The sequence below is a fragment of the Grus americana genome, chromosome 22, assembly GCF_028858705.1.
Source record: "Grus americana isolate bGruAme1 chromosome 22, bGruAme1.mat, whole genome shotgun sequence".
NCBI lineage: Eukaryota > Metazoa > Chordata > Aves > Gruiformes > Gruidae > Grus > Grus americana.
This window is the reverse complement of record NC_072873.1, coordinates 2676773-2700644: the sequence shown is the minus strand read 5'-3', so window position 1 is coordinate 2700644 and position 23872 is coordinate 2676773. Positions and strand designations below refer to the sequence as shown.

The window sequence follows — 23872 nt, the reverse complement described above, 5'->3', positions numbered from 1 at the left end:
TTCTTTGACTCCCCAGCTCCCGTGGCAGCGAGGGGAGGCCGTGTCCCGCTGCCGCCTGCTCCCCCCCAGCCTCGGGTGTCCCTGCCGTGGGCGGTGCTTTCCCTTGCAGGACGGATCCAGGTCTCCAGCAGGGACCCCCCGAGCAGTGACACCCCCCAGCCTGCTTTGTCCAGAGGAGCCGCAGGGCCCCGCGTTGCTCCCCCCCCCCCCCCCCGCTACAGGCTGGGGTGCAGGGCTGGGGGGGGCAGTCTTGCTCCCCGAGCCCTTGGCATGTGGTGCATCTCTGCAGGTGTTCGCACCCTCCTCCTGCACCCAAGGGTGCCCCTACCCCCCTCACCCGGGGCTGAGCCACCTCCGGGCACCAGGGATGGAGGGGTTGGGGTGCAGCCTGAGCCCCCCAAAACGCTGCCCAAACCACGGTGTGGCCAGAAGCCAGCCCGCCCGACCCCGGCTGCCTCTGCCAGCCGGACCCCCACCCTGTGACCCCCCCACCCTGTGACACCCCGACCCCCAGCCCCCCCCGGTAACCAGCGCTCCTGTTGCAAAGGGAAAAAATGGGGGGGCGGGGGGTGAGGGGGGCGGAAAGGCGACGAACGCTTGTGCTGCGGAGTCGCATCCCCCCGGGTTTGCTGCCGGGGGGCGAGGGGTGGGAGGGGACGCTGGACCCCCGGGCACGGAGGCCGAGATGGCCGGGCAGCCGCTCCGGCAGCGTGCGGGGCCGTGCACGGGCAGGGGCTGACTTTGGGGGGGGGGGGGATGGGATGTACCCTGCGGGGCTGGGGGGGGCTCAGCCGAGCAACCCCCCCCCCGCAGCCCGGTGCAAGGTCACCGACCCCGGGCTGCTCGCAGTGGGGACAGGGTGCTGGCACCCCCAGCCTCGTTGGTGTGTGTCTCCCCCATTGCTGGGGGCCGGGGGGGGGGCTCGGCACATGGAGACCGATTTCCCTGCAGGGAGGGGAGGGAGAGCAGGTTCGGGACAGCCGCCGGCCCTGCCGGCATGGGGGGACGCTGCCCGAGCCCCCCCCGGGCGCGGGGGGGGTCCTACCGCCGGCTCCATCCCCCCCCGGCTCCACCCCCAGCCCCACCCCCGGTCCCACCCCCCGGTTCCCGCCCGGGCTCCGGCTCCGGCTCCTGCTCCGGCTCCGTACGCGGCTGCCGGGGGTGCCGGCCCATGGCGGGGCGCTGAGCCCCCCCCCCAGCAGAGCCGGGGCCGAGCGGGGCCCGCCGCCCCCACCATGCGCTGGGGGGGCCTGATCCTGCTCTGCCTGCTGCGCGGGGTGCTGGGCGCGCCGGGCCCGCGGGGCGCAGGTAGGGGGGCCGGGGGGGGGGCGGTGGGTGAGCTCCAGGGGGGAACCCCGGGAGTGCGGGGCCAGGGGGGGCTCCGGGTGCGCAGCGCCGTGCACGGCCCCGGGGGCCGATGCGCCCGTCCGGGCGTCCTGCGTGGCCGTGGGCAGCGGGAGGCGTCGCGCCTCGCCCGGGCTTGTCAGCGTGCTTTAGGGGTGTCTTTGTGCCCCCTTGGGCAGGCAGCTGCGTGTCACGCTGCACCCCACAGCCGGCTGCACCCATAGCGGCCGCCTGCGGCGTGGGACCTGCCGTGGGGTCCCCCTCCCTGCCCTGCGTCCCCCTGCAGCCCTGGCATCTCCGCGGCGAAGGTGGCCGGGACCCCCGTAGCCGTGCGAGGCAGCCCTGGGGCAGAGGGGGGCTGTGGCCCCGCTGCCGGGGTGCCCCCACCCAGGATTCCCCCACCTGGGGCGCCCCGTGGCATGGCTGGTGCTGGCCTGGCTGTGGGTGCAGCCACCCGGGGAGATTTTGGGGAGGATGCTGGAGCCTGCGTGGGGGCTCTGCCTGCGGGAAGGGCTCTGCTCCCTGGGGCACCCCTGCCCCCCCAGCAGCAGCGAGGGGCTGGGGCCTCCCAGTGCCCCCAGGGAGGGTGAGCGCGACCCCCAACCACCGAACCCCTTTCCCCGTCTGTCGGCAGTGGGGTGCATCCCGCCAGCTGCCTGCTCCTGCCAGCTCAGCCGCGCTCCTCCCTGCCTCAGTTTCCCCTCCCGGAGGTGCTAGGGACAGAAACCAGCCCCTTGGGAAGGCTCAGGAGGGGACCAGGAGCTCGTTAGGCAGCAATTAACTCCCTCTCCCTGGGGGACACGGGGAGCCCTACGGCCCCTCAGGGTGTTTTTGCTGTCCCACTCGCTGGGGACAGACGTCCTGGCTCTGTCCCTGCCTGTGGGCGAGCGTGTGCCATCCGCGCCGCCTCCGCCCGTGCTGAGCTGCCAGGAAATCTCAGGAATCTCTGCAGATTTGGTCCCAAACGGCTTTTTCATTCCCCCCCCCAGTGCTGCGCTGTGTTTCCAGCCTCTGCTCCCTCCTGAGACCGGAGTGATGCAGGGAGACGCGGCAGGAGGGGATGAGGGACACGTTTCTTTTGGAGATGGACGCTTGGAGTCTGCCCCGGCGCCCAGACCCCCAAACCAGCCCGGAGGAGGGGACCGATGGCTGGTGCCCCGTTGCTGAAGCCACATCTTCCCCATCCCCGGGGTCTCGCACTCCTCGCTGGTGTGTGCGGGGCGTGAGCCGAGCTGGGGCGTGGGGGGTTGTAGGTATTTTGCCTCCTTTCACCCCTCCATCCCAGCCCTCCTCCCCGGCCGTGGGTGTCTGTCACCCATCCCTGCACCCTGTGGCCATCCCTGACCCGAGAAGCCCTTCCCTGCGTCTCCATCATCACGCTGATGCTGTTTATCAGGGCTGAGACCCCCCAAAAACTCGTGTCATCTAAGCAGAAGCTGCCTTGCTGGGGGAGGGGGCTGATCCCAGCCCGCAGGTGGGTGCCCTCTCGGTGTGGGACCCCGCTAACCCATCCTTGTGCCCCCCAGGACGCCCCCCCGGGAGCCCAGCGGTAGGCGAAGGGCGTCGGAGAGCTCGGGAGACCTCGCCGGGGACCGAGGGGACTCGTAGCATCAGCCAGGACCTGGTGGGGGGCAGCCTGGCCATCGACACGCTGCCGGCCAACGAGACGCGGATCGTGGTGAGTCGGGACCCCTGCCGCTGCCACCGGCTGCCCTCCGCCTGCCCCGAGGCAGGATCCGGCCAGCGCCGAACCACCGAGAGCTATTTCCAGGCTGGGCAGGGAGCTGGTGGAGCTGCTGGCTCCGATTTAACTTCTGGGGGCCGATCCCGGCAGCCCAGCGGGTAATTACAGCCCAGCGCGGAGCCGGCCGTGCCCTGGCGATTGCTCCAAGCCCTGCAGCCATCCCTGCCCGCGAGCCCTGCCAGGTCCTGGGGCCATCCCTGGTCTGAAAAGCCGGGGACGCTTCCTTGGCTGCGATGCCACGTGTGCAGCGGGGACAATGCTGCCGAAGGTTATCGCGGCCGAGCGGGCTCGTGCCGGGGCGAGGGGGGCTGTGTGGGACGCGGGGTTCTCCGGCTTGGGAAGGCAGCAGCCTGCACCGCCGCTAACGAACTCACGGCAGTGTCACCTCCTGGGACATCTCACTTCGTTCTCACATCCCGGCTGTGCCTAATTACCCGCCCTCAATTAGCTCCCGGTTATTTGTGGCGGGGCTGTGTGTCCCCTGGTAGCCAGGGGAGTTTGCCCAGCCCTGAGGTCTCCGGGATGGGGTGGGGGGAGATGCGTGGCCGTGGCTGGTTTCTGGAGGACGATGTGCCGGCCACGGTGACTTGTCCTGGCGTTTTTGCCGGCAGCTGGTTGTGGATTCGGCGGAATTAGTGCCTCCGTGGCATGGTGCGCAGGGGAGAAACAGCTGTGGCTCCACTCCGCTCGAGCTCCAGCTTGGCCTTGCTCGTTGACCACTGGGGACGGAGAGGGGCCAGAAAAGTCCCTGATGTGGAAGTGTTTAAAAAAAAACCCCCAAAAAACCCACAAAACCAGCCCAAAACCACTAATGGCCACCACCGTATTTGAGATGCCGATAAGCCACAAGGAGGGTGCAATGGTGCTTGTGGTTCCCAGGAGGAAAAGGCAGCAATTTCTTGGGGCTCGGCACTTTTCGGGGGCTCGGAGCATCTGCCCTGAGAGCGCGGCCACGTTCGAGGTCAGGGACGCTGCTCCTCTGCGTGTCGCCGCGTCTCGTCGTGTCCGACCCGCAGAAGGTGTGATCGTACCCCCAGCCTGGGGTCTGAAGGGGTTTCCCCTCTCTCCCCCCCAGAACGTTCCAGGTTTGGGGTGCAGAGGGGCAGCTCTGAACCCAAAGGATGAAGCGGGGGGCGTGATGCCGGGCATCGCCGTTGTCCCTCCCCGAGCTCTGCCCCATGGCGGCTGCGCTCCCCGCTTATTTGTGTGTCCAAAACCTCCCCTCTCTTAATTCCTCCTGTAACCAAAGCAAGGTGACGGATTAGGACATCCTAATGAGTCAGCGATGAGGTCAGGAGCTCGGCAGCCAGCTCCTCCACGCTCCCGGCCCTGCTTATCCCCCCCCCAGTTTATTTGGAACACGTTGGGAAGGCACGGGGGGGGGGATGAGGGCACGGGCGGTTCTGTCATTTGTCACCCAGCAGTGGCCTGTCCCTGCATCCCAGGGGCTTTCCAAAGCCTTTGCGTGGGGAGGTGTGTGCTGGGGTGCAGCGGGTACCGGCGCAGCCTTCCCCGTGCCTCAGTTTCCCCATCCCTAGAGAAGGGAGGATTCTGGGCTGCATTAGTCCCTCCGAGCAAGAAGGGGCTATAATTGCCGTAGGGAAGAGCTAGGAAAAGCTTTCCCTGGAGTCGGGGCTTACACGGGAGGCAGAGGAATGCAGCGGCTCTCCCTGAACTTTGCTGAAGCAGAAAAAATTAGGTGTTAAAGGGTTTTCTGAGAGCGTTTTATTCCTTATGACTCCTGCAGTAGCTCTCTGGGGAACGGCTGGGCTGTTCAAAGCCGGGGGGGGGTTTTGCTTTCTCTTTTTTTACCCCATCCAACCTGTTAAGTCCTGGGCTGGTGGGTCCTTCCCTGCCTCCGGTGCCCAGGCTTGTGTGCCGGGAGCAGGTCTGGGAGCGGGTCCTGGAGTCAGCCGGAGCGGGGGGTCTGGGGGGGAAGATGCCGACGGGGGGCCGGGGGGGTTAGAAGAGGCTGAGCGGCAGAAGCGGAAAATTAAGATGCTTCCCGTCCCCGCTGCCGGGGCGAACCAGCCTTCCCTGACAGGCGACGGCTGCCAGCTGTGTCCCCGGCCGGCCGCACGCCGCAGCCCGTGGCAGAGGCGCGGTGGGGCCGGCGTGAACGGGGCACGGGCTGCGCAGGGCTGGCTGCACCCCGGGAAACCGCCTGCTCTGCCCGTGTCCCCAGGGAGCTGCCGCAGAGCCGCGGGCAGGTCCCCGGCCGGGATGTGCGTCCTTCGATCGATCCCTGACCGGTTGGCTCCTGGCAGAGCTGCCGCGTGGTGCACGCTCCGCTCTGCCAGGGAGGGGGGGGGCTTGGGGAGTCCGGGGGTGCTGCTGGTGCCTTGGGGAGGCGGGGGGCGGGGGGGATGCCTGGGGTCCCTCTCCTTGCTCTGAGTGAGGATGGCGAGGGGTTCTGGTCGCTCACGCAGAGCCGTGCCCCATCCCGTGCTCCAGGGACGTCACCCCGTGCCCTGCAGACCCCGTTCCCCCCCACGCCTCCCCCGTCCTCAGCCCCTCGCTCCCGCTCGGCTGGCAGCCGCGGCTCGGCCGCCTTCCCCGAGCTGCCTGTTCCAAGGTTAATCATTTCCTCTGGGCTTCCATGTCTCCAGTTGTTTGCTTCGCTTCTCGTGGTCACTTTAGCTGTAACTTCCAGCCCCTGGCTCTAGAACAGGATATTTTCTTCCCGGAAAGGTTGCATCTGCTTCGCTGAAGTCTCTCGTGAGTCACGTCTCTCTCTCGCCAGCCAGCCCGTCCTCTCTGCACTCCAGTCGGTCTCGTGGGTCTTCTCTGCACCTTCTCCAACTGCTCAGCAGCCTTTGCTGGCTTCGCACGGGGGTTTTTCTGTGCTGGCTTTATCGCTGCGTTGTGCCGAGAGCGGGTCCCGGCTGCTCTGAGCCGTGCCCGGGGGTTTGCATCCCCACGGGGCAAGCTGGGTAACGCTGTCCCCTGTCACCCCGTCCCTCCCCGGCTGCAGGAGGACAACCACAGCTACTACGTGTCGCGGATCTACGGGCCGGGGGACGCCCGTCTGAGGGGGCTGTGGGTCGACATGGCAGCGGCCAACAGGAGCCAAGTGAAGATCCACGGGATCCTCTCCAACACGCACCGGCAGGCTTCGGTGAGCCCGTGGGGCTGTTCAGCAGCCTGGGGTGTCCCCCGCGTCCCTCCCAGCAGGGATTTCCTGACGGTGGCACCTTGCCCGGGGCAGCGGCAGCAGCCCCCCGTGACAGCCTGGTGGACACCAAGGCTTGGGAAGCGTTTGGTCCCCACCAGCCCAAGTCCAGGGGACGAGCCGTGGGGACCGGCATCCCCAGGATCCCCTCTCCCACCCCTCCAGGCACTTGCCCCGGGACCTTGCTCCAAACCAGGGCAGAGCCGGTGCCGGTGGGCACGGATCCATCCCCCCGCATCCCCAGCAGGCGTTTTTCCAAGGGCTGAGCGCGGTTCTCACCCCATTTCCCTCCCACAGAGAATCGTCCTCTCCTTTGACTTCCCCTTTTACGGCCACCTCCTGCGGCAGGTCACGATAGCGACGGGCGGTGAGTCGGGACGGGACAGGTTGGCGTTCCCGCGGTGGGAGGGCTGGACACGGCTCTGGTGCGGGCTCTAACCTCACCCACGTCCCAGAGCCCCAGGTAGCTCAGACAGAGAAGGGGCTGCAGCCCTTCTGGCTTTCTCCCTCCGCCCCACGTCTGACCCCCGTCCTGCTGCTGGTGCTCGGGGAGTCGGGTGCTGCCGGTGCCTCGGTTTCTGCAGCAGCTGAGGAGCTGCAAGGGATGGAGGGAGGGGGTCACGCAGGCTCGAAGGAAACCTGGGAGGGGATGCTGGGGGTAAAAAAAGGGATGGGTGAGGCAGGGCGGGGTGGCGGGAGGTCAGAAAGAGGGAGCGAGCATCCTGGGGCGGTGGAGGGGAGCGTGCGCTGCTTCACCCGCCTCTGCTCGCTCAGGTTTTATCTTCATGGGGGACGTCATCCACCGGATGCTCACGGCCACGCAGTACGTCGCACCCCTCATGGCCAACTTCAACCCTAGCTACTCCCGCAACTCCACCGTCCAGTACTTGGACAACGGTGAGCCCTGCTCCGGCCGCCCCCCCGTGCAAGCCGCGGCGGCTGCCGTACGCGCAGAGCAGCCCGGCTCTGTCCTCGTAAAACTGGGCGAAGCTCGGCCCTCTGGAGCACACAGAGGGGCCGGAGCCAGGTGGGGGTGTGGGGAGGGGGGGAGCCCGGGGCAGCAGGGGCTGTTGAGGCCCCCCCCCGGGGTGGGTAGGGGTGGCTGGGCTGTTTGGCAGGGGCTTGTTCATGGATGTGCTCAGAGCAAAGTGCGGGAGGTTGGGGGGTGAGATGATGTGGAGCTTCACCGACGGGACCGGTCAGGCTGTTGAGATGTGGGGTGAGGAGAGACGAGGGGGCTGATCCGCTCTGGTCTCTCCCCCAGGGACGGTTTTTGTGGTGCAGTGGGACAAGGTCTACCTTCAGGGGAAGGAGGACATGGGCAGCTTCACCTTCCAGGCGGCCCTGCACAGCACCGGGAGAATCGTCTTTGGGTACAAGGAGGTGAGAGATGTTTCTGCTGGGGAAGGCACGGCAGGAGGGTCCCTGCGGGGGATCCCTGTGGGTCTGGGAGGAGATGTGATGTTGTAACTGTTCACGCGCTGAGTCCGGACGTTCCCAGTGCCACCAAAGCACTGGAGACCTCTGCAGCGGCACCAGGAGCCCGGGGCAGGGCTGGGGTCCCTCACGCCCTCTCTTCCCGGCTGCAGATCCCCGTGCCGGTCCTACAGATCAGTGCCACCCAGCACCCCGTGAAAGCTGGCCTCTCCGATGCCTTCATGATCCTCAACCCATCTCCCGATGTGCCTGGTGAGTCGCTGCGCTTCAGGAATTGGGGGAGGCGGCTGCTGGGGCGGGGGAGCGACTGATCCCTCCCTTGGGGATGCCAAGGCCCCCCCCCCGGCACGGCGGTTGGGAGAGGGGGCGGACGGGGAAGGAGAGAGGAGATGTCCTTTTCTTTGGGCACTTCAAGACACAAGGATGCACTGCTTGGATTTATGGCGGGGAGCACGGGAGGGTGAGGATGCCCTCGTGTCCCATGTCCCCAGGTCCATCTCGGGGTGCATCTCTCTCGGGGTGCACCATCTCTCGTGCAGCCCTGTGCTCTGGGCGGCCCCAGCCCACCGACGCTGCGTGCTTTGGCGACGTGCTGCAGGCAAAGGGCCTCGCGCTCCTCGCCCAGCGTGTTCAGAATCGCTGTGAGCAGCCAAGCGATCGCTTCCCTCGTTTCCAGCTGATGAGGAGGAGGGGAAGAACAGTTGCAAATGAGACTGCAGATGGGGGGTGCTGGGCGCCTCGTTCCTATAGACGTGGGGGTTTAGGGGAGCCTAAAAGCCGCACCGCTGCTGCCATGGGCTTGTCCCTGAACACGTAGCATGGCACGGGTGCTGCATGGCTGCCGCGGGCAGGGCTGGGATCCGCACCCGTGTCGGCAGGACGTGGGGACGGCTACGTGCATGTCCACGGGCTTATTCCACGTGTGCCGTGGGCTGCGGGCACGGGGTGAGCTCGCCGAAAAGGCTCTTCCAGCCTCTCCCATCCTCTCTTGTCACGGGGAGCCCAACCTCACTCCTGCCTCCCCGCACTGCACCCGGCGCGGTTGCTTGTCCTTGTTATTTATGGAGCCTGCCATCTGGCCCTCATTTATTACCCGTTCACAACAGTTTGTGTAAAAACCTCGGCCGGGCTGGGTGGTGCCTCCCCTCCCCACCAGCCTGGTGCCCCTCGCCCGGCTGGTGCCCTCCATCCCCGTGGGCTTGCTGACCCCTGCCTGTACCTCCTGCCTGCCCCGGGGGTGCGAGGGGAGGCAGGTGGAGCAGAAATGCAAGAACTGGGCGTGAAAAAACCTAACGGGGTGAAGAAACAAGGCTTGAAGGGAAGGAGAGGAGGGGGTAGGAGGGGAGAGTGCTCCATCCTGCTCGTCTGCTGGGCTCCAAGTGCGGAGCAGAGGAGCGAGGAGCCGTGGCCGTGCAGGAAGGACAGGTTTCGTTGTCATCGCAGGGGCACCAAGCCGGAGAAGCATCTTGGCTGGCGTCGCCACGTGAATTAGTGGCAGACGCTGGGAGGAAATCTGGGAGAAGCCTGAACCCATGATAGAGCCCTCTGGCCCCCAGGGCGAAGGGGAAGGAGAAGGAAGGGGGCAAGGCGGGAGGGATGGGGGAAGGAGGAGGCTTTGGGGGGCAGGCGGCTGCGGAGCGGGGGCCCGGGGAGCGGTGCGGAGCTCCGGGCGATCGCGGCGCACGGGGGGAGGCTCGCAGCCCGTGAGTCACGGAGGAGCAGCGTGTCGTGCAGCTTCGTGTTTGTTTAGAGCGGGGCACGACTGGACCGTGCTCCTCCCAGCCAGACAGGGAAGAGGAGATGTGTGCCCTGGCACCCCTGACACCCCTCCTTCCCCCCCAGCACCTCCCGCGTTGCTTCTCCTGCCCCCCGACAGCCGCCGTACGCTGTCCTCTCCCACATGAACGACCCCAAGAGTCCGCAGCAGCCCCACAAGCTCTCCCCGCGCGCGTTGGGGTTCACGTGCAGGGTAAACCCCTTCGCAGGACGGGGAAGGGCGTGCAAGGTGGGCTCGTGCCCAGTCTAAAGCCAAGGCTCCGTGTTTCAGAGTCCCGCCGTCGGACCATCTACGAATACCATCGCGTGGAGCTGGACACCAGCAAGATCACCAACATGTCAGCCGTGGAGTTCACCCCGCTGCCCAGTAAGTCGGACAGGCTGGCGTGGGGCCCCGGAGCGTGTTTCCTTCCCGTGGTTTCACCCAGCAACTACAACAGCCTCCGATTTACAGCCAAAGGGGGAAGGCAAGGCTGGCGGAGGCGGGTTCGGCATGTGCGGGATCCTGAGGGTTGGGATCGATCCTGCCGCACACCGGAGCCACGGAGGGAGGGTGTGCTGTGGGCTACAGCTCCCCCTGCTCCCCCCAGCCGTTCTGCCTTTGCGAGAAGGTCCGTGCGCGGCTGAACGTCTCGTACGTACAGCCCTGTCTGCATCCATCAGCTCAGAGCCAACCTCAGCCGACGGCAAATCCCACGCGCGTGCCAGCCTGGCCGCTCCGTAGCTGGGAGCGGAGCCTGGGATGCAGCAAAGCTCAGCTGGCAGGCGAGAAGCTGCTAAAGGAGGGGTCTGCAGGCGGTTACACCGTACCCGATTGTGCTCGGCACCCCCCAACTAAGTGACGAGAGCGGCGGTGCCAGCCACGACGTCCCTGGGAGCGATGTGCTGTGGTCCCAAGCTGCGCTCCATGCCGCTTCCTCGTGCACAGCTCGACGGCTCTTGTTGTTCACCAGTAGATCCCCTCTCGCCCCAGTACTTTTAATTCTTTATTTCCTGCGCTGACAGCTCTTCCCACCTGTCCGGGCCGCTGAAACTCCTTCTCTTTGCTGCATAAGCTGCAGCTAATTTTGCTGGAGACTGGTTCAATTCAGGTCTGTCTACAAGACATTTTCTACGCCTCCACACTCAGATGAAATTTCTTAAGGATCCTGTTAAATAGACACATTTTTAGTGTTCAGATCCAAGGACACATGCACACGAGGGAAAGTCGTCGTGCGGTCCGTAAATACAGAGCGGAGAGTAAATCTGTCACGAAGATACCAAGGTTACGCATTTAAACGGTCTCCCCAGGGTATTTTATGACAATTTTAACAGCAGGCAGGGTTACTGCAAAGCAGATCATAAATAAGCATTCTGCAATAATTCCATTTTTTCTCCTTAAGACTTGCTGGTTTGTTTTTCCCCAGCAGCTAGGGTGGCTGAGAGCAATATCTTCAGAGGAGCCACAGAGCTAGAGAGAACTAGACTCCACTTTTTCTTTTGGGGGGGGTTAATTTTTAGCCTTTTTCAGGTCAGAAGCGGGTGAACTGGGTTAGCCTCTGCCTCTTCTCCAGAGGTCCTTGCTTGCTCGCTGCCTTCCCTTGGCAGCCTGCTCGGGGAAAGCTCGGGACAGGAGAGCGGAGGAGATCGGGAGTGGAAAAGCGTGGCCAGCCCAGGTCTGGGGTAGCAGCAGGGGTGAGTTTGCTCAAGTGCGAGGGGCAGAACAGGGAACCCGTGGATGGAGAAGCATCTGGGGCAGGGGGAGATGTGCCAGGCATCCCAGGCAGGATGGGGATGCTGCTGACTTCCAGGATCCTGCGCACCGATGCAGGACCTGATGTTCTGCCGTCATCGCTTGGTATTTCACAGCGCCGGATCAGCTCTCGGCTCTGTCGTTGCGGGCTCTCAGGGACTCCTGAGGGGCTTGTTAAAACTGCTGGCTTCCTTGACTTTTTTTTTTTACAGACAAGCCCTCTTGGCCATCTTTCCTAGACAGGATGACAAGCAAATGGTGGTACTCTACCAGCAGCTAGTCCTCTCCAGTGTGGAGATCTCCTTGCAGAACTACTTAGTATGGGCGTAGCAACAGGGGGTTAAGTTGTTTGTATCACTTCCTTCCTTCTGAGAAGCACCCTCTGTGCAATAAGAAATGGCGTAAGTCTCAGATGTGTTTTAATTCCCAGCTAAATAGAATGGGAAGAGGTTTACAGAGGGGCTGGGAGTCCACTCCTGCTAGAAAGGTGCTGCCGTGTCCTGCGGGTCCATTGCAGAGAGAGGTCGGGCTCGGAGACTCGCCTGTCGGTGCTGGTTCTCCCCACGCCGCCGGCTTCCAGCACGCGCTCCCTTGTGCTGTGCCGGTGCTGGCGTATCGCTGGTACGTCTCTCCTCTCTCTTTTACAGCTTGTCTCCAGCATCAGAGCTGTGAAATGTGTGTGACCTCGGAGCTGACCTTCAACTGCAGCTGGTGTCACGTCCTGCAGAGGTAGCTGGGATGAGTTTCCTTCCCACCTCTTCTCTTGCTAATGTCTCTATAGCCGGGAGAGCAAGTGCAGCTCCAGGTCTGATGCCTGTACAAGTGTTGCTGGTTTTTTAATTATTATTTTCCTCTTTTTTTTATGTGGCTTTTTGGTTTAGTTAGGGTGCTGCGTTCGTAGTCTCACAGCCATGGTTAAGAGGAGACATTTCCCGAGGCTGGGGTTCTTGGTCCTAACGTTTTGCTGCAGCAGCTGGGACAAGTTGAGACCAGAAGGCAAGACTCACGTTTTTGTCAGTGAGGTTAAACACGGGGGAAACTCGTCCTGAGTTAGGCTGTGATTTGAGACAGCAGAGCAAGGCAGGGAGGCTGGGACACGCTCGAGTCTGGAGGACAGCAGGTCGGTCTCGGAGCTGGGGATGCTCACCCAGCTGCGGGGGACGGGTCCTCTGTGTCGGGGATGAGATACAACGAGGGTGGGGGGGCACTTGCTGCTTTTTTGGGGGGTAAATGGAGGATCTGGGGGCGACGGGGCTGGCCCCGCTGCATTCTCGGCCATGCAGCGGTCCTGCTCCGTGCTCTCTCCTTCAGTTCAAGCAGCGCGATACGGAGCGTGAGAGAGTTTAATGAGGTTTTGCTGAAATACTTATTTAGAGCTAGCGGCAGGGGAGAGGACCCAGTAACACAGATCCTCGCACGCGGCATGGGGACAGCCGCGCTTGGGAAATGCCCGGCGCTCCCAGGAAGACACGCGGGCTGGCCCCCTTCCCTGCACCTCCTGCAAGGGCAGCCTTGGCTCGCCCCGGCATCGCTCTCAGGGCCCCTTCGCCCCTTTCTGTATCCCTTCTCCTGCTATGCACGCGACTTGCGCCCTTTCCTTACACGCAGCGGTTTCAGCAAGGTACGAGCAGGGCAGCTGGGACGGGGAAAGATCCTGAGCCATCAGCGGAGCGACCCTGTAAATCAGCGTTGATTCACTGCCTTTCAGTGGGCTGGGATACAGCTCCGGCCAGGGGAGCATCATTTTGCAATGACAGTTGCTCAGTGGTGGCTTCAGATCAGAGAATATTATGTCCTCGCAGCTGAGCGAGACGCGTGAAACCAGATGTGGCTTTGGTAGCAAAACCAAGCCTGGGATACGGTGGCTTAGTCTGGATCTTGTTTGGGCTGAAACCCCGGGGTTCAAGGACTTCGTCATTCTGCTTATTCCAAATTCAGGGTGTTTGCAAACCCAATCTTCCAAAATCCAAGTTGCTGTTGCTGATGTTTGCTCTTATCACTGATAGTACGGTGACACTTCTTGACGCGTTGGCTAAAAGCCACGCTCCCTGCAGCCGTAACTGCGTGTCGGCAGCTCGGTCCTGAAGAGCTTCGGTTACAAACGGAAAGTTCACATGGCAAACGTGGCGGAAACTGCAGGCTGGAGCAAGCCTGCCGCTATCTTGTTGGCTTTCAACCAGGTTGGTTTTGCAAAGCCAGCGTGATCTTTCCTGAGGGTGGCTTCCAGGGTTTGAACGTATATCCTGAGTCCAGGTCAGTGATCTAACCCCAGAGTCCTCTTAGCTCTCTCCTGGACAGAGGAGTTTGTATTTTTGCTGTTGCTGAGCCTGTGAGCGTTACAGGAACTGTATTTAAGCAAAGATCTCAGTGACTCAGCAGGACCTGAAGTTCTTTGTGGCTTCTTCTCCTTTACTGGCTGGTAGTTGGGTAAATTAGTGCTTGTATGAGCTGAACCCCTGATTCATATTTTTGGTAGTCCCCAGAGCCTTTCCAAAGGTCAGAGTGCTATTTCATTCCCTCTGTCTCTGTAGAGATTTCTCTAGCTGGTGTTTTCCTGATGCCGTTTATAATTTCTTTAATATGTTTTTCCTGTGCAGATGTTGCTGGGAAAAAAAAAAAAACAACAAACCAAACTCATGAAGATCATGGCCTGGCCCTGGCACAGAGTCCAGGGAATGGAAATTCAAACTCAGTCTATGTATTTTTCCTATTTCTCCACTTCTCCGTTTCCCTTGGAGAAGCAGTGTTGACCCTTTTCCTCCTCTGTGAAGAGGAACATTTGGGTCCTTCCAGCGCAGCTGTACTGGAAACCCCATGTCTTTGGAGACCAACTTATATATCATCTTTCCAGTCCTCGGATATTTGTTCATCCAAGTATCTGGACCCAGCGCCCATCGGGGCAGCATTTGGGGCTCTTAGGCAGCTTAGGAATCGCTAGCGATGCCACCCACATGGAGTGGGCAAACGAGCATTATTATTGCTGTGTCTCTCGGGAATTGGTCTGCCGCGGGTTCACTCTGCTTTTCTCCGCAGATGTTCCAGCGGCTTTGACCGATACCGTGAGGAGTGGCTGTCCTACGGCTGCGGCCAGAAGGTGAGACTGAGAGAAGTGTCCCTTCTCTTAGGTCCTTTGCTAGGAACGATGCTGAGCTACAGAAAAACCAGGGGCCATATCCCAGCTCAAAAAATTCACTCTCAGCTCCGCTTGGCCCGTGCTGTTCTGGAACAGACCGAATATCCCTTTAGGTGCCCCTTCCCCCTTAGAGCAGGACCACTGATCCACTTACCAGAGGATGGCTCTGTTGGAACAGTTAAAAGATGATCCATCTAATCCAGCATGACCTGGCTTTCCCTTCCTCGTGTCTTGTTTCTGTGCTGGTCGGTGCTGGATGTTCAGTAAAGATGCAGAGACCTCCATAAGTTCCCAAATGGTGCAATTTGAGTACACCGGGGTATTTTTTTCTTCACCTTCTGAAGCATGACTCTTACTCTCAAGCATGAAGAAATTAGCCCTTGTGAATTTTTTTTTTGTCCTTGTTAGCACAATTATCTCCACATTGGATGAACTAGTTTCTTTGTCTGAGAAAGATCAGCTCTAACGAAACATCTGTTTCTGCTTTGGGTTTGGGGTTTTTTTGTTTGGTGGGTTTTTTTTTGTTTGTTTGGGTGGTTTTTTTCCCCCCACTGAAAACTCGGCTTTGTTCTCTGTTAACCAAGAGGGTTGAGTGAGGGAAAAGGAGGTCACAGGACCTATGTAAGGCCATTCAGTGATGCCAGAAGGTCAGACTGTAGGACCTCACCAGATCATTGTCATTTGTCCTACTTAAGCGGCTCCCAAACTTTTCCTCCTCTTCTCCAACCTCCAGGTCACCCCCTCCATACTTCTCCTGGCACTTCTGGCCCGTGTCCCCTCCTGCCAGGGTTTGAACCCCCAGGGCTGGGCAGCCCCGAGCCGGGGAATCACAACCCTCACCACTGGCTCTGCGGCACTCTTGGTGGAGGAGAGCTGGGAAAAGTAGCTGTTCTCCGTTTTCTTTCCAGTCAGATGAGACCTGTGAGGATTTAGCAGAAGGCGACCGCTATTCAGCAGCTCCTGACAGCTCTTTCTCGCCGCTGGATGAGGATGTCGCCACCTCCACGTCCTCGCTCTTCATTGACAGCCTCACTACGGAAGGTGGGGTGAGCAGGGACGCCGTATCCGCGACGCTTATCCCTGGGGAGGTCTTTCCCTCCGATGCCTCGTGAAGCCAATTCATATCTAAATAAATACAATAACAAACCTGTCTTTGAAGCACAAGGGCAGGGGTGAGTAGAGGAGGCAGTGGAGGGGAGAAGGAAGGGCAGCCTAAGAGGTGAGACTTGGAGCGATGTGGTGAGGGGAGAGACGAAACCCTCCGGCGGGCAGCTTTACAGTTGCATCGCAGCCTTTTTACGTGTTCGTGAAGGTCAACAAGCAGCTGGTCCCTGGCAGACAGACTCCCCAGCGTCGTAACCCCTATGTACAGGTTCATACTGTATACGGGGGCTCGTGCGTTTAACGTGCTTGGTCCTAGCTGGTGGCTCAGGGCTGCCCGTGCTCTGAGCGGCAATAATACAGCACGGGCTCGTGATTGCCCTCTGCTCGGGAACGGTGTTCGTTCCAGCGTAGGAAAGCTCCACAGAAGGACCCGAGTTTCCCCTCGAGACACCCATGTTCTAAAGCTTGATAATCCTATTAACACAGGGCTGGCTCCTCAGATCCTAGCGGCAGGTATCACTTCAATTTTGCTGCTTAATAGTCCCTAACGCAAACTGCTAATTAGAATAAATAGAAAGGAACATTAGTAATTGTCCTTCAGCAATGGGAAGGAGTTGGGGGGAGGAACGGAGCGCCTGGCTGACAGAGTTGACTTTGAAAGGAGCAATTAAAGGAAGGGGGAGTGTAACACCACCACTGAGATTATTTTCCAACTCATCGCCAATTCTTGGAAAAAGAACAAGAGGCTTTCTGTGACATAGTCAAGCATGAAGTTAATTTGCAATCTTGGAAGGAAACAAACAGCCAGCTGCATCAGGCAGCGAACTTGATCTGCAGAAGCACAGCGAAGGAACAAGCAAAGCAAAGGACTGGACCCACCCCTCTGCATCCTCCCCAGCCAGCCCGGCTCACTGGCTCTGCTCGCGGAGATGTTTGTGAACGTGTCTGACTCGCTGGTTGTGTGTCAGCACCGCAGCTAGCAGATGTCCAAGCCAAGCGGTGAGAGTTCTGGATCCGGATTTCAGCTGGACTCGCGAGGGCTGATGATGCGGAGCCCGTCAAGATGTAAAGCCTTGTGCAATATATCCCGGTGCTTCCAGAACGAGACGAAGAATGGAGTTGGATTTTGGGCCCCCCACGCAAGACATTACGGCGTAACATCCCTCTGATTTATTCGGGATGTATTAGCAGCATCTTGCTGCAAATGAACACAGACACCCATGAGGGCCCATCCAGCACTCCTTTATTGTTCTGTTTTGCACACTAGGCTTATTTAAAGACTGCTTGCCTCAGGCGTTTGTGCTCCAGGTGCCGCCTTTGTAAAGGAAGACGATAAACCATAGGCCACGTGCTTCCACCAAACTCAGAGGTTTAAACCTGTCACTGGCCACGTAAATGCTGTGCAAGAGGTGTGTTCTGTCAGTGGTCCCGTTACAGAGGGATGAAAGCAGGTGGGAAGCACGCAGAATATCATAGAAGGCTCCTAACTTTACTTTTTTTTGCCTTTGTTTTCTTCTTTTAGATGATACGAAGCTCAATCAGTATGCGGGAAGCGATGGTAAGCCCTTAATCTTCCCTTTGCCCGCTCACAGTCGTTCCAAGTGAAAACACGTTACACTGAAAGCAAATGCACCGGGGAGCTGCGATCAGTCAGCGGGGTGGACAGGTGACACTGAGATTGGAGGGATGTAATCAAGATAAGACTCCTATTGTCCTTACCTTGATTAACACTGTTTCACGTAGTGAAAAGTGAGAGCTGGGACCAATCTGTTTTACCCTGCTGCTGTTTGTCTTACTTTTCCCACTTAGTCCTGCTGTGCAAGCTAAGACGATAAGTTTTCTCTTTCCATGTAATTCCCTTTCTTTGCAGATTTTGCACAGACACAAGCTCCTTTTTTTCTTTTGAATTTCCCCAGCTGTGCCAGAGCAGCGTAAACCCCAAATTTAAAAAGTGTCCTTAGCCTAGGTTTGCCTTTTTCATCCCTGTTCCCGTGAATCCTTTCTCGGTCCGGGTTTGTTTGCCAGCCCCGAGGGCAGGGAACCAAACTGTCGCTGTCACGCTCTTAGTAATTTCAGAGCATGGGAAGGATCCGAGCCCTCTCTGCCTGACGTCAGGTTTGCAAGAACTGCGGTCGGATGCAAACCACGAGCCTCTCCCTCTTACCCAAAAGCAGCTCAGGGAAGTTAAACTGGCTAAACTGGGTGCAGGATCAGCTCCTCTGCAGGCATGGGGCCCTCGAAATGCACCATCTTCCCAGTTTCAGCCGAATTGCTCCCCAAAAGGCGGGTAACGTCACTGCTAAAATATGTCATCCCCCCTCTGTAGCTCTGTGCAATTGCATATTCACAGCCGAGGACCGAGGGCGAGCTGGAGGGTGAGACGCGCTGAGGCCCCCGCTCAGCATATGGCTAATGGCTTCCTATGGGAGTGAGCAGCCCATATAGAAAGAATATGGATTGGAGAGGGGTTACTGCACGGTGGTGGGTTCATCTTCTTTCAAACCAGCTACCGCTATCGCGTGAAAGGAATGCTGGAGCTCAGACAACAACGCTGGTGCATCTTCCCCTCTTGTTGAGCCCGACCGCAGTTGCTAAGTTGCTCAGTCTTACGTGCAGAGCTCTGAAAGGTCTTGCCCGTCCTTTCTTTCATCAAGGTCTCAGCACAGTTCGAGACTCATCTGAATTCTTTTTTTTTTTTTGCAGGCATAGGAAGCAGTCTTCCTTCCAAGAAAGCAGGCGCCCCGATTCACACGGGTACTATTGTGGGGATCGTTCTGGCTGTGTTGCTCATCGCAGCCATTATCCTTGCTGGAATTTACATCAACAGCCACCCCACCTCCAACGCTGCCCTGTTCTTCATCGAGGTGAGTGGAGAACCTTACCCCTGGCCGCTTTTCTCTTCCTCTGCTATCAACATAAATCCTAACCTTCTAGAGAAGAGCAGGGAGCAAAGAGAAGAGAGGAACTTTGATAGAGTTCATATCCGAGTTTCTTTTCATGGTCCTACAGTCACAGCTCCCAACCTCCAGTTGATGATGTTTTAAACTTAGGCTCTCTCCCTCCCACACTGTTTTATTTTGCTCCCTTTCGCACGCTCCCTTTCACACATTGCCTTTTTCTCCCCATGCAACGTTAGACTCTTCCACCTGCTCGCATGAGCAGTCGCCACGCAGCCTGGTTGGAGGGCTCAGTTGGAGCTATGACATAATTGAGATCGCTGCTTTTTGAATCGCCCAGCTGGATTTTGTTGACTAAAATTGTCAGACTTTACTGATAGATGTCATGCCATCAGCTACTGTGTAAGCGGTGGTGTGAATGCTCTAAATGGAAGATTTTAATTCTCGGAAAGATAGGGGGTCCAACAATCTCCATCTGCTGTTCAAAGCCCGAAGACCGCTCGGTGTAGGATCCCGAGGCAGTCAGGAGTGGGCTGAATCCTGGCACAGGAGCTGCTGCGGAGGGAGCGAGCAACACTTAGCCCTCAGCCTTTCCTTCGCACTCGCTGGCTTTTTCCTAGAGCACTTGTCTTTCGTCCATCTGTCCCGTTCGCAGAGACAGGCTTCAGAGAATTGATCTACGTGGCCTCTTCCAGTTCAGCACCCGAGCACTTGGCAGCGTTTGGTGCGTTTACGTGTACCCGGCTGAGAAGGGGCAACGCGGGCGTCCCTGCTTTGCAGGCGCAGAGGGGACACAGAGCTGACATGTGTGTGGTCGCACGGGAAGCCCGTGGCCGTCCTCGGCTGCTACCCTGGGTGCAGCCCCCCTTGTTCTGAGGCTGATGTGAGATTACACTTAAAGTTTCCATTTCCTCCCCATTTTAACCTTATTAGTGGGTCAGCTCAGTGAGATCGATACGTTGTAATGACCTCTTTTAAGCATGAAGTGATTGGGGTTTTTTAATTTATTTTTATTAATAAAAAGTCAACCTTTCACAAAGACAGCATTGTTTTTGTTTCAGGACCGAGTTTCCAATTTACCCGCAGGCTTGGCCTGAAAGGTTCTGCCATAGCTTCTGATGGGTCTTTGTTTCTGTCCGCAGCGAAGGCCACATCACTGGCCTGCCATGAAATTCCGAAATCACACCAACCACGCAACGTACTCGGAGGTGGAGCCAGCCAGCCAGGAGAAGGAAGGCTTTGTCGAAGCAGAACAGTGCTGAGCACTTCTCCCCCTGCGTCTCAAACCTCCCATGTCTCAAGTGTTGGAGTCTCCTGTTATTCTATTGCAAAGTCTTTCCCCTCTTGGAAAAGAAACAGCAAGTAGAGGAAAAAGACCCAATGGAGTATTTGAAAAGAATGAATCGGGCGATGTGAGGCTGGGACTCGCCTGGATTCCTCACAGGACAGCAGAGCCGGCAGCGGCGGCAGTCACTTGCGACGTTGGACTCTGCCTGCAGCCCAGCACCGAAGCCCTGGATGTAGTGGTAGAAAAAAAAGCGCAGTTAAAGTTTTGGTTTGGTGTGGGGGTTTTGTTTTGTGGTTGGGTTTTTCCCCCGCCTCGTGTGTGGCTGCCCTCTTCCCTCCTCCACCAGAAGTCTTAACAGGGGCAGCAAAGCAGGGGGCAAATCACGGTATGGGCAAAATACGCAGTTGCCTCAAGCAGCAGATCCTTGGGGACAGCAAACCAGTTGATATTTGCTGCACGCTGGCTCTGCCTGTGCTCAGGAAAGTCGGGCTGGTTGCCTCTGCTGGGGGTGGGTGCTGGCGGTGGCCCCGGAGAGGTGAGGTTGGCTCTGCAGGGCTCACCTCCCCTCTCCCCCAGCTCAGTCCCTTTCTCTGCTCTCTCCTCGCCTTTTTTTGGGGCAGGTGACGTTTAATTTTGTCTTCGTGGCCAAGAAGCATTGTGCCCTTGTTTTTTCATCCTGCAGTTGGTCTTCCACCACCATGGCTTCCACTCCCTGCCCTCCTCTCCCTTCAAAGCCACAGCTTCCACTGCCTGCTCCACAGAAAGGGAAACCTGATCTATTCTAAGGGCAAAACCCTGCGGAGGATTCACCATCAGGATGTTTGTGAGCCAATGGCTCCGATGCGCTTTTTGGCGTCTAATTAGTTTGCTAAATTACTATGACCCTTACTCCAAAGGAGACAGTATGGAAAAAAATAATAATCTTAGATTCCTTCAAAATACGTCCTCATGGTGCGGCCACTAATCCAGCAGGAACAGAGGAGGTGTTGGTGGAAGAGGATGGGGACAGAGCACTACCAAAAGCAGCGTCCTCCCATGGGCTAAATCCCGAGTAAATCCAAGCTCATTCATGGGCATTTTGCAGAAATAAGGAGTGAAGGCATACATGCCTAGAGACCATTGAAAATCTAAAAATCTCCTCGTTAACATCATAGTTTTTAGAGCCTACTCAAGCCAGTGGAATTCTTTTCTACTTTTTTATTTTTTTACGTCTGTGATAGGCCCCTGGTCTGGATTTGTATCTATCTTGTGATTCCAGAACCTGACCCTAAGGGCTTTGACGCTACACCTCTCAGGGTTTTCTACTCCTTCTGTGCAATCAGAATTCAAGACTAATCTGCAGAAATACTCTACCCTACTTCCACAGACACCAGCCACAGGAGCGGGCCCTAAACTGAGGAAAGCTTGTATAAAAAAGAGTCTAAAGTCCAGTGTAAGGTAAAGTTCCCCCCAAAAAAAAAAGTGTTGGTTGTATGGGGCTTTTTTTTTTTTTTTAATTTTCTCTTGATCCTCAGCTATTTATTCTGATAATCATGTTTGGTGCATATTTTATCCACTGGCTGGTTCAGCTGTCACTGGTGGTGATTACTGCCAAAGGCAGGGTCTGTCTAATTAATGTTTTCCTTCTCATCTGCTGAATTTATATAGCCATTAAAGATAAATATGGATGCTTTGTGGCATTTAGACCCTAGATTATACTTTCTCATACATAGCCACTAGGGAGACTTTTGCTGCATCTTATTATGGCATAAAGGCACCAAAATGCTCAAACAGGGTAAGTCAGACCGAGTTGTGCCAAGTTGTTATGGCCCAGACAGTCTCTCTTTAGATGTATTTTGAAGATAAACCTTATTCCCAAATAAAGCTTTCAACTGGAAGGTTGTTTTTTTCCCCTGTTTCCCTGAAGTAGAAAGGATTCAAAGGGACGCTGTCATCTAGTTTTTGCCCAGGATCTGATCTCCTTTGAAATGGTTATGAGCTGGTAAGGAATTTTCTCTGGATTTAACTCTTTTCAAATAATGGCCTTGTTTCTACTGGTTTTTTTCTTAACATGCATACACAGTAACAGCAAGAGTTTGGGTAGTCCTCTTCTGCTACAGCCTCTAGAAATGGCAGGTAACATCCACGAGTTCTGAAATGCTGTGAATTTAAAAGAAAACAGACTTTAAATAGAGTGCAATTGAGCTGTATAAATCACTGCTGCATTACTGCAGCCAGGATCCAAGAAGGATTCAGAAGAAGATCAGATAGTTGGGTGGAGAATAACAACATCCAAGTGCCATAGCACAGAAATGGTTAAGCAAAACACCTCTATTTCAGGGAGATGCCAAGTTCTGAGTCCCTGAAGCAAAAAGGTACATTTTTGGGTTGGGTTTTTTTTTTCCCCCTGTTTAAGGAAAGAAACAAAGCAAACCAGGCTATTCTGTATTCTGTAGCTGTGCAACAGAGGTTTGGTCTACCTTCTACTAAGGAATATGGTTTGGGGTGTTGGCAGGTAGAGCATTAACAGCTCCAATTCATCATCTCTGAGAGCTGGTGGTAGAGTAGACGGAAAAGTCACTGCCCATAGTCTTGTGCAGGCTCTGAGCTGAAGGTTTGGACACAACCAGCAGCTCCCACTGGAGAAGTAAGGCACTTAGATGCTGTGGCTCAAGGAGGAGATAAAAAATAAATACTCTGTCCTACCTTTCAACATGAGGTCTAGCTCTGGGCACTTTAAGTTCCCATCTGGGAAGCTTGCGAGTCAGCAGGGAGCAGTCTTTTCTGAATATTCTTGGCACGTGGCTTTGTAGCAGAAGAGAAGAGGTTGTCTTTTAAATTCCAGAAAGCCCACCGGTAATGTTCCCGATGGGAACATTAGAAGAAACAGAACATCTAGAAGAAAGAGAAAAATGTCTTTACCATCAACAAGTACCACTCTAATGTTGAACAGGAGAGTCTGGGCTCAAGTATAATGCTGGCTGCACCGAGTCAAATGCATCAGGATCAATATTCCTTTCTTAGTTGTGTAACTCTGACTTCAAGATGCCGGTTAATCTTGCTAGTCTCGAGTGCCGAAGCAAGAACGTGACGGTGGCAACTACAACATAAAAAGAGTTTGATTTTGCTTTTAATCATGTGGCTTCTGTAGCCACATCCTGAGGTTTTCCTCGGGATTCTGATGAACCCAGCATTTGGGCTTGCTTCAAAGCAGACTGCATAATGTAGATGTATATTGACCTGTATATTTTATAGCTATAAAGTGGGCTGGGGCTGTTAGCTGTGCTCAGTCCGTTGCTCAGCTGGTTAAGAGGATGCAAAACCCAAACAACTGCTACGGCTCCTCATTTATGTTTCCAAGCACCGTGCCCTGGCGGTTTGTGGCAACTGCTGAGCGTGTCATTCGGGCGTAAGCCTGTCATCGGGCAGAAAACGACATCGCATACCTGCTCCTTGGCCACTCGTCTGCGTTCAGCAGTTGGGAAGACACAGCACAGGGTTTATTAGAGACCAACGCGAGATTGGTTCTGCTCCTACGGAAGTTGGGGGCTGACCCTTCCCCGGTTTTGACATCAATGGGAGCAGGACCCAGATCAAAAAATACTCTCTTAATAACTAAAGGCCTACTTTCCACATACTTGAATTTACAGCACAGTTGGACTATTTTGGGGGACTAAAGGCACTTTAACTGTCTTTTAATGCAATGTATTTACTATGGATTATCTGCATGGAATACAGTCTTAATATTAAAAAAAAAATCTTCCTTTTGGACTGCTTTGTTTTCAAAATAAAACATGCAAAGGATTATTGGTCATGTTATGTGAACTTCTAAGCAGGATGGGAATTATTTTCATCTTGTGTTTTTTTAACTGACACTATAAAAATATAAGGGTTTTTTTTTAAAGACATCCTTTTCTGTCTTAGTAATAACACATCATATCAGGAGGTGTTCCCAGGATGTATCTAGGATAAAAACTAATGTAATTGAGGTTTGAATCAAGACTAGAATTTTCTTCTAATTTTAATCTGCTCAGTTCACTTAGGCTTTTGGGTGAGGTTTTTTCTGCAGGCTTGAAGTTTGCTTGGCCTGTTTGACTTTTTGACAGTAGTAAGGTTTAGCATTTGGATCTCGGCACTAGCACCAAATTATCTCAAAAGCATAAATCACTTTAAAGGTCATTATCCAAGACCTCTAGATAGCACCTCCAGGTTTAGATTTCCTTTGCTATTGTACATTAAAAGTATGAACAGATTGGCATGATGCAA

At 56.7% G+C, this 23872-nt stretch overlaps 1 protein-coding gene across 1 annotated transcript; it reads left to right on the top strand.

Moving 5' to 3' along the window:
- The first annotated feature begins 1130 nt into the window (after positions 1 to 1130).
- PLXDC1 (plexin domain containing 1) lies at positions 1131 to 23403 on the top strand. Its single transcript, XM_054801885.1, has 14 exons — positions 1131 to 1308; positions 2871 to 3022; positions 6063 to 6206; positions 6558 to 6627; positions 7035 to 7157; positions 7525 to 7643; positions 7850 to 7949; positions 9745 to 9840; positions 11853 to 11934; positions 14239 to 14299; positions 15247 to 15379; positions 16965 to 17000; positions 18146 to 18306; positions 19482 to 23403. The coding sequence occupies exons 1-14, from the start codon at positions 1236 to 1238 to the stop codon at positions 19599 to 19601; spliced, it is 1470 nt and encodes a 489-aa protein (XP_054657860.1). The 5' UTR covers positions 1131 to 1235; the 3' UTR covers positions 19602 to 23403.
- The last annotated feature ends 469 nt before the right edge of the window (positions 23404 to 23872 follow it).

Coding starts and splice junctions, on each gene's coding strand:
- PLXDC1 (XM_054801885.1), top strand. CDS start 1,236: ATGCGCTGGGGGGGCCTGATCCTGCTCTGCCTGCTGCGCGGGGTGCTG. Junction 3,023..6,062: donor CCAACGAGACGCGGATCGTG/GTGAGTCGGGAC, acceptor CCCCGGCTGCAG/GAGGACAACCACAGCTACTA. Junction 7,158..7,524: donor CGTCCAGTACTTGGACAACG/GTGAGCCCTGCT, acceptor TCTCTCCCCCAG/GGACGGTTTTTGTGGTGCAG.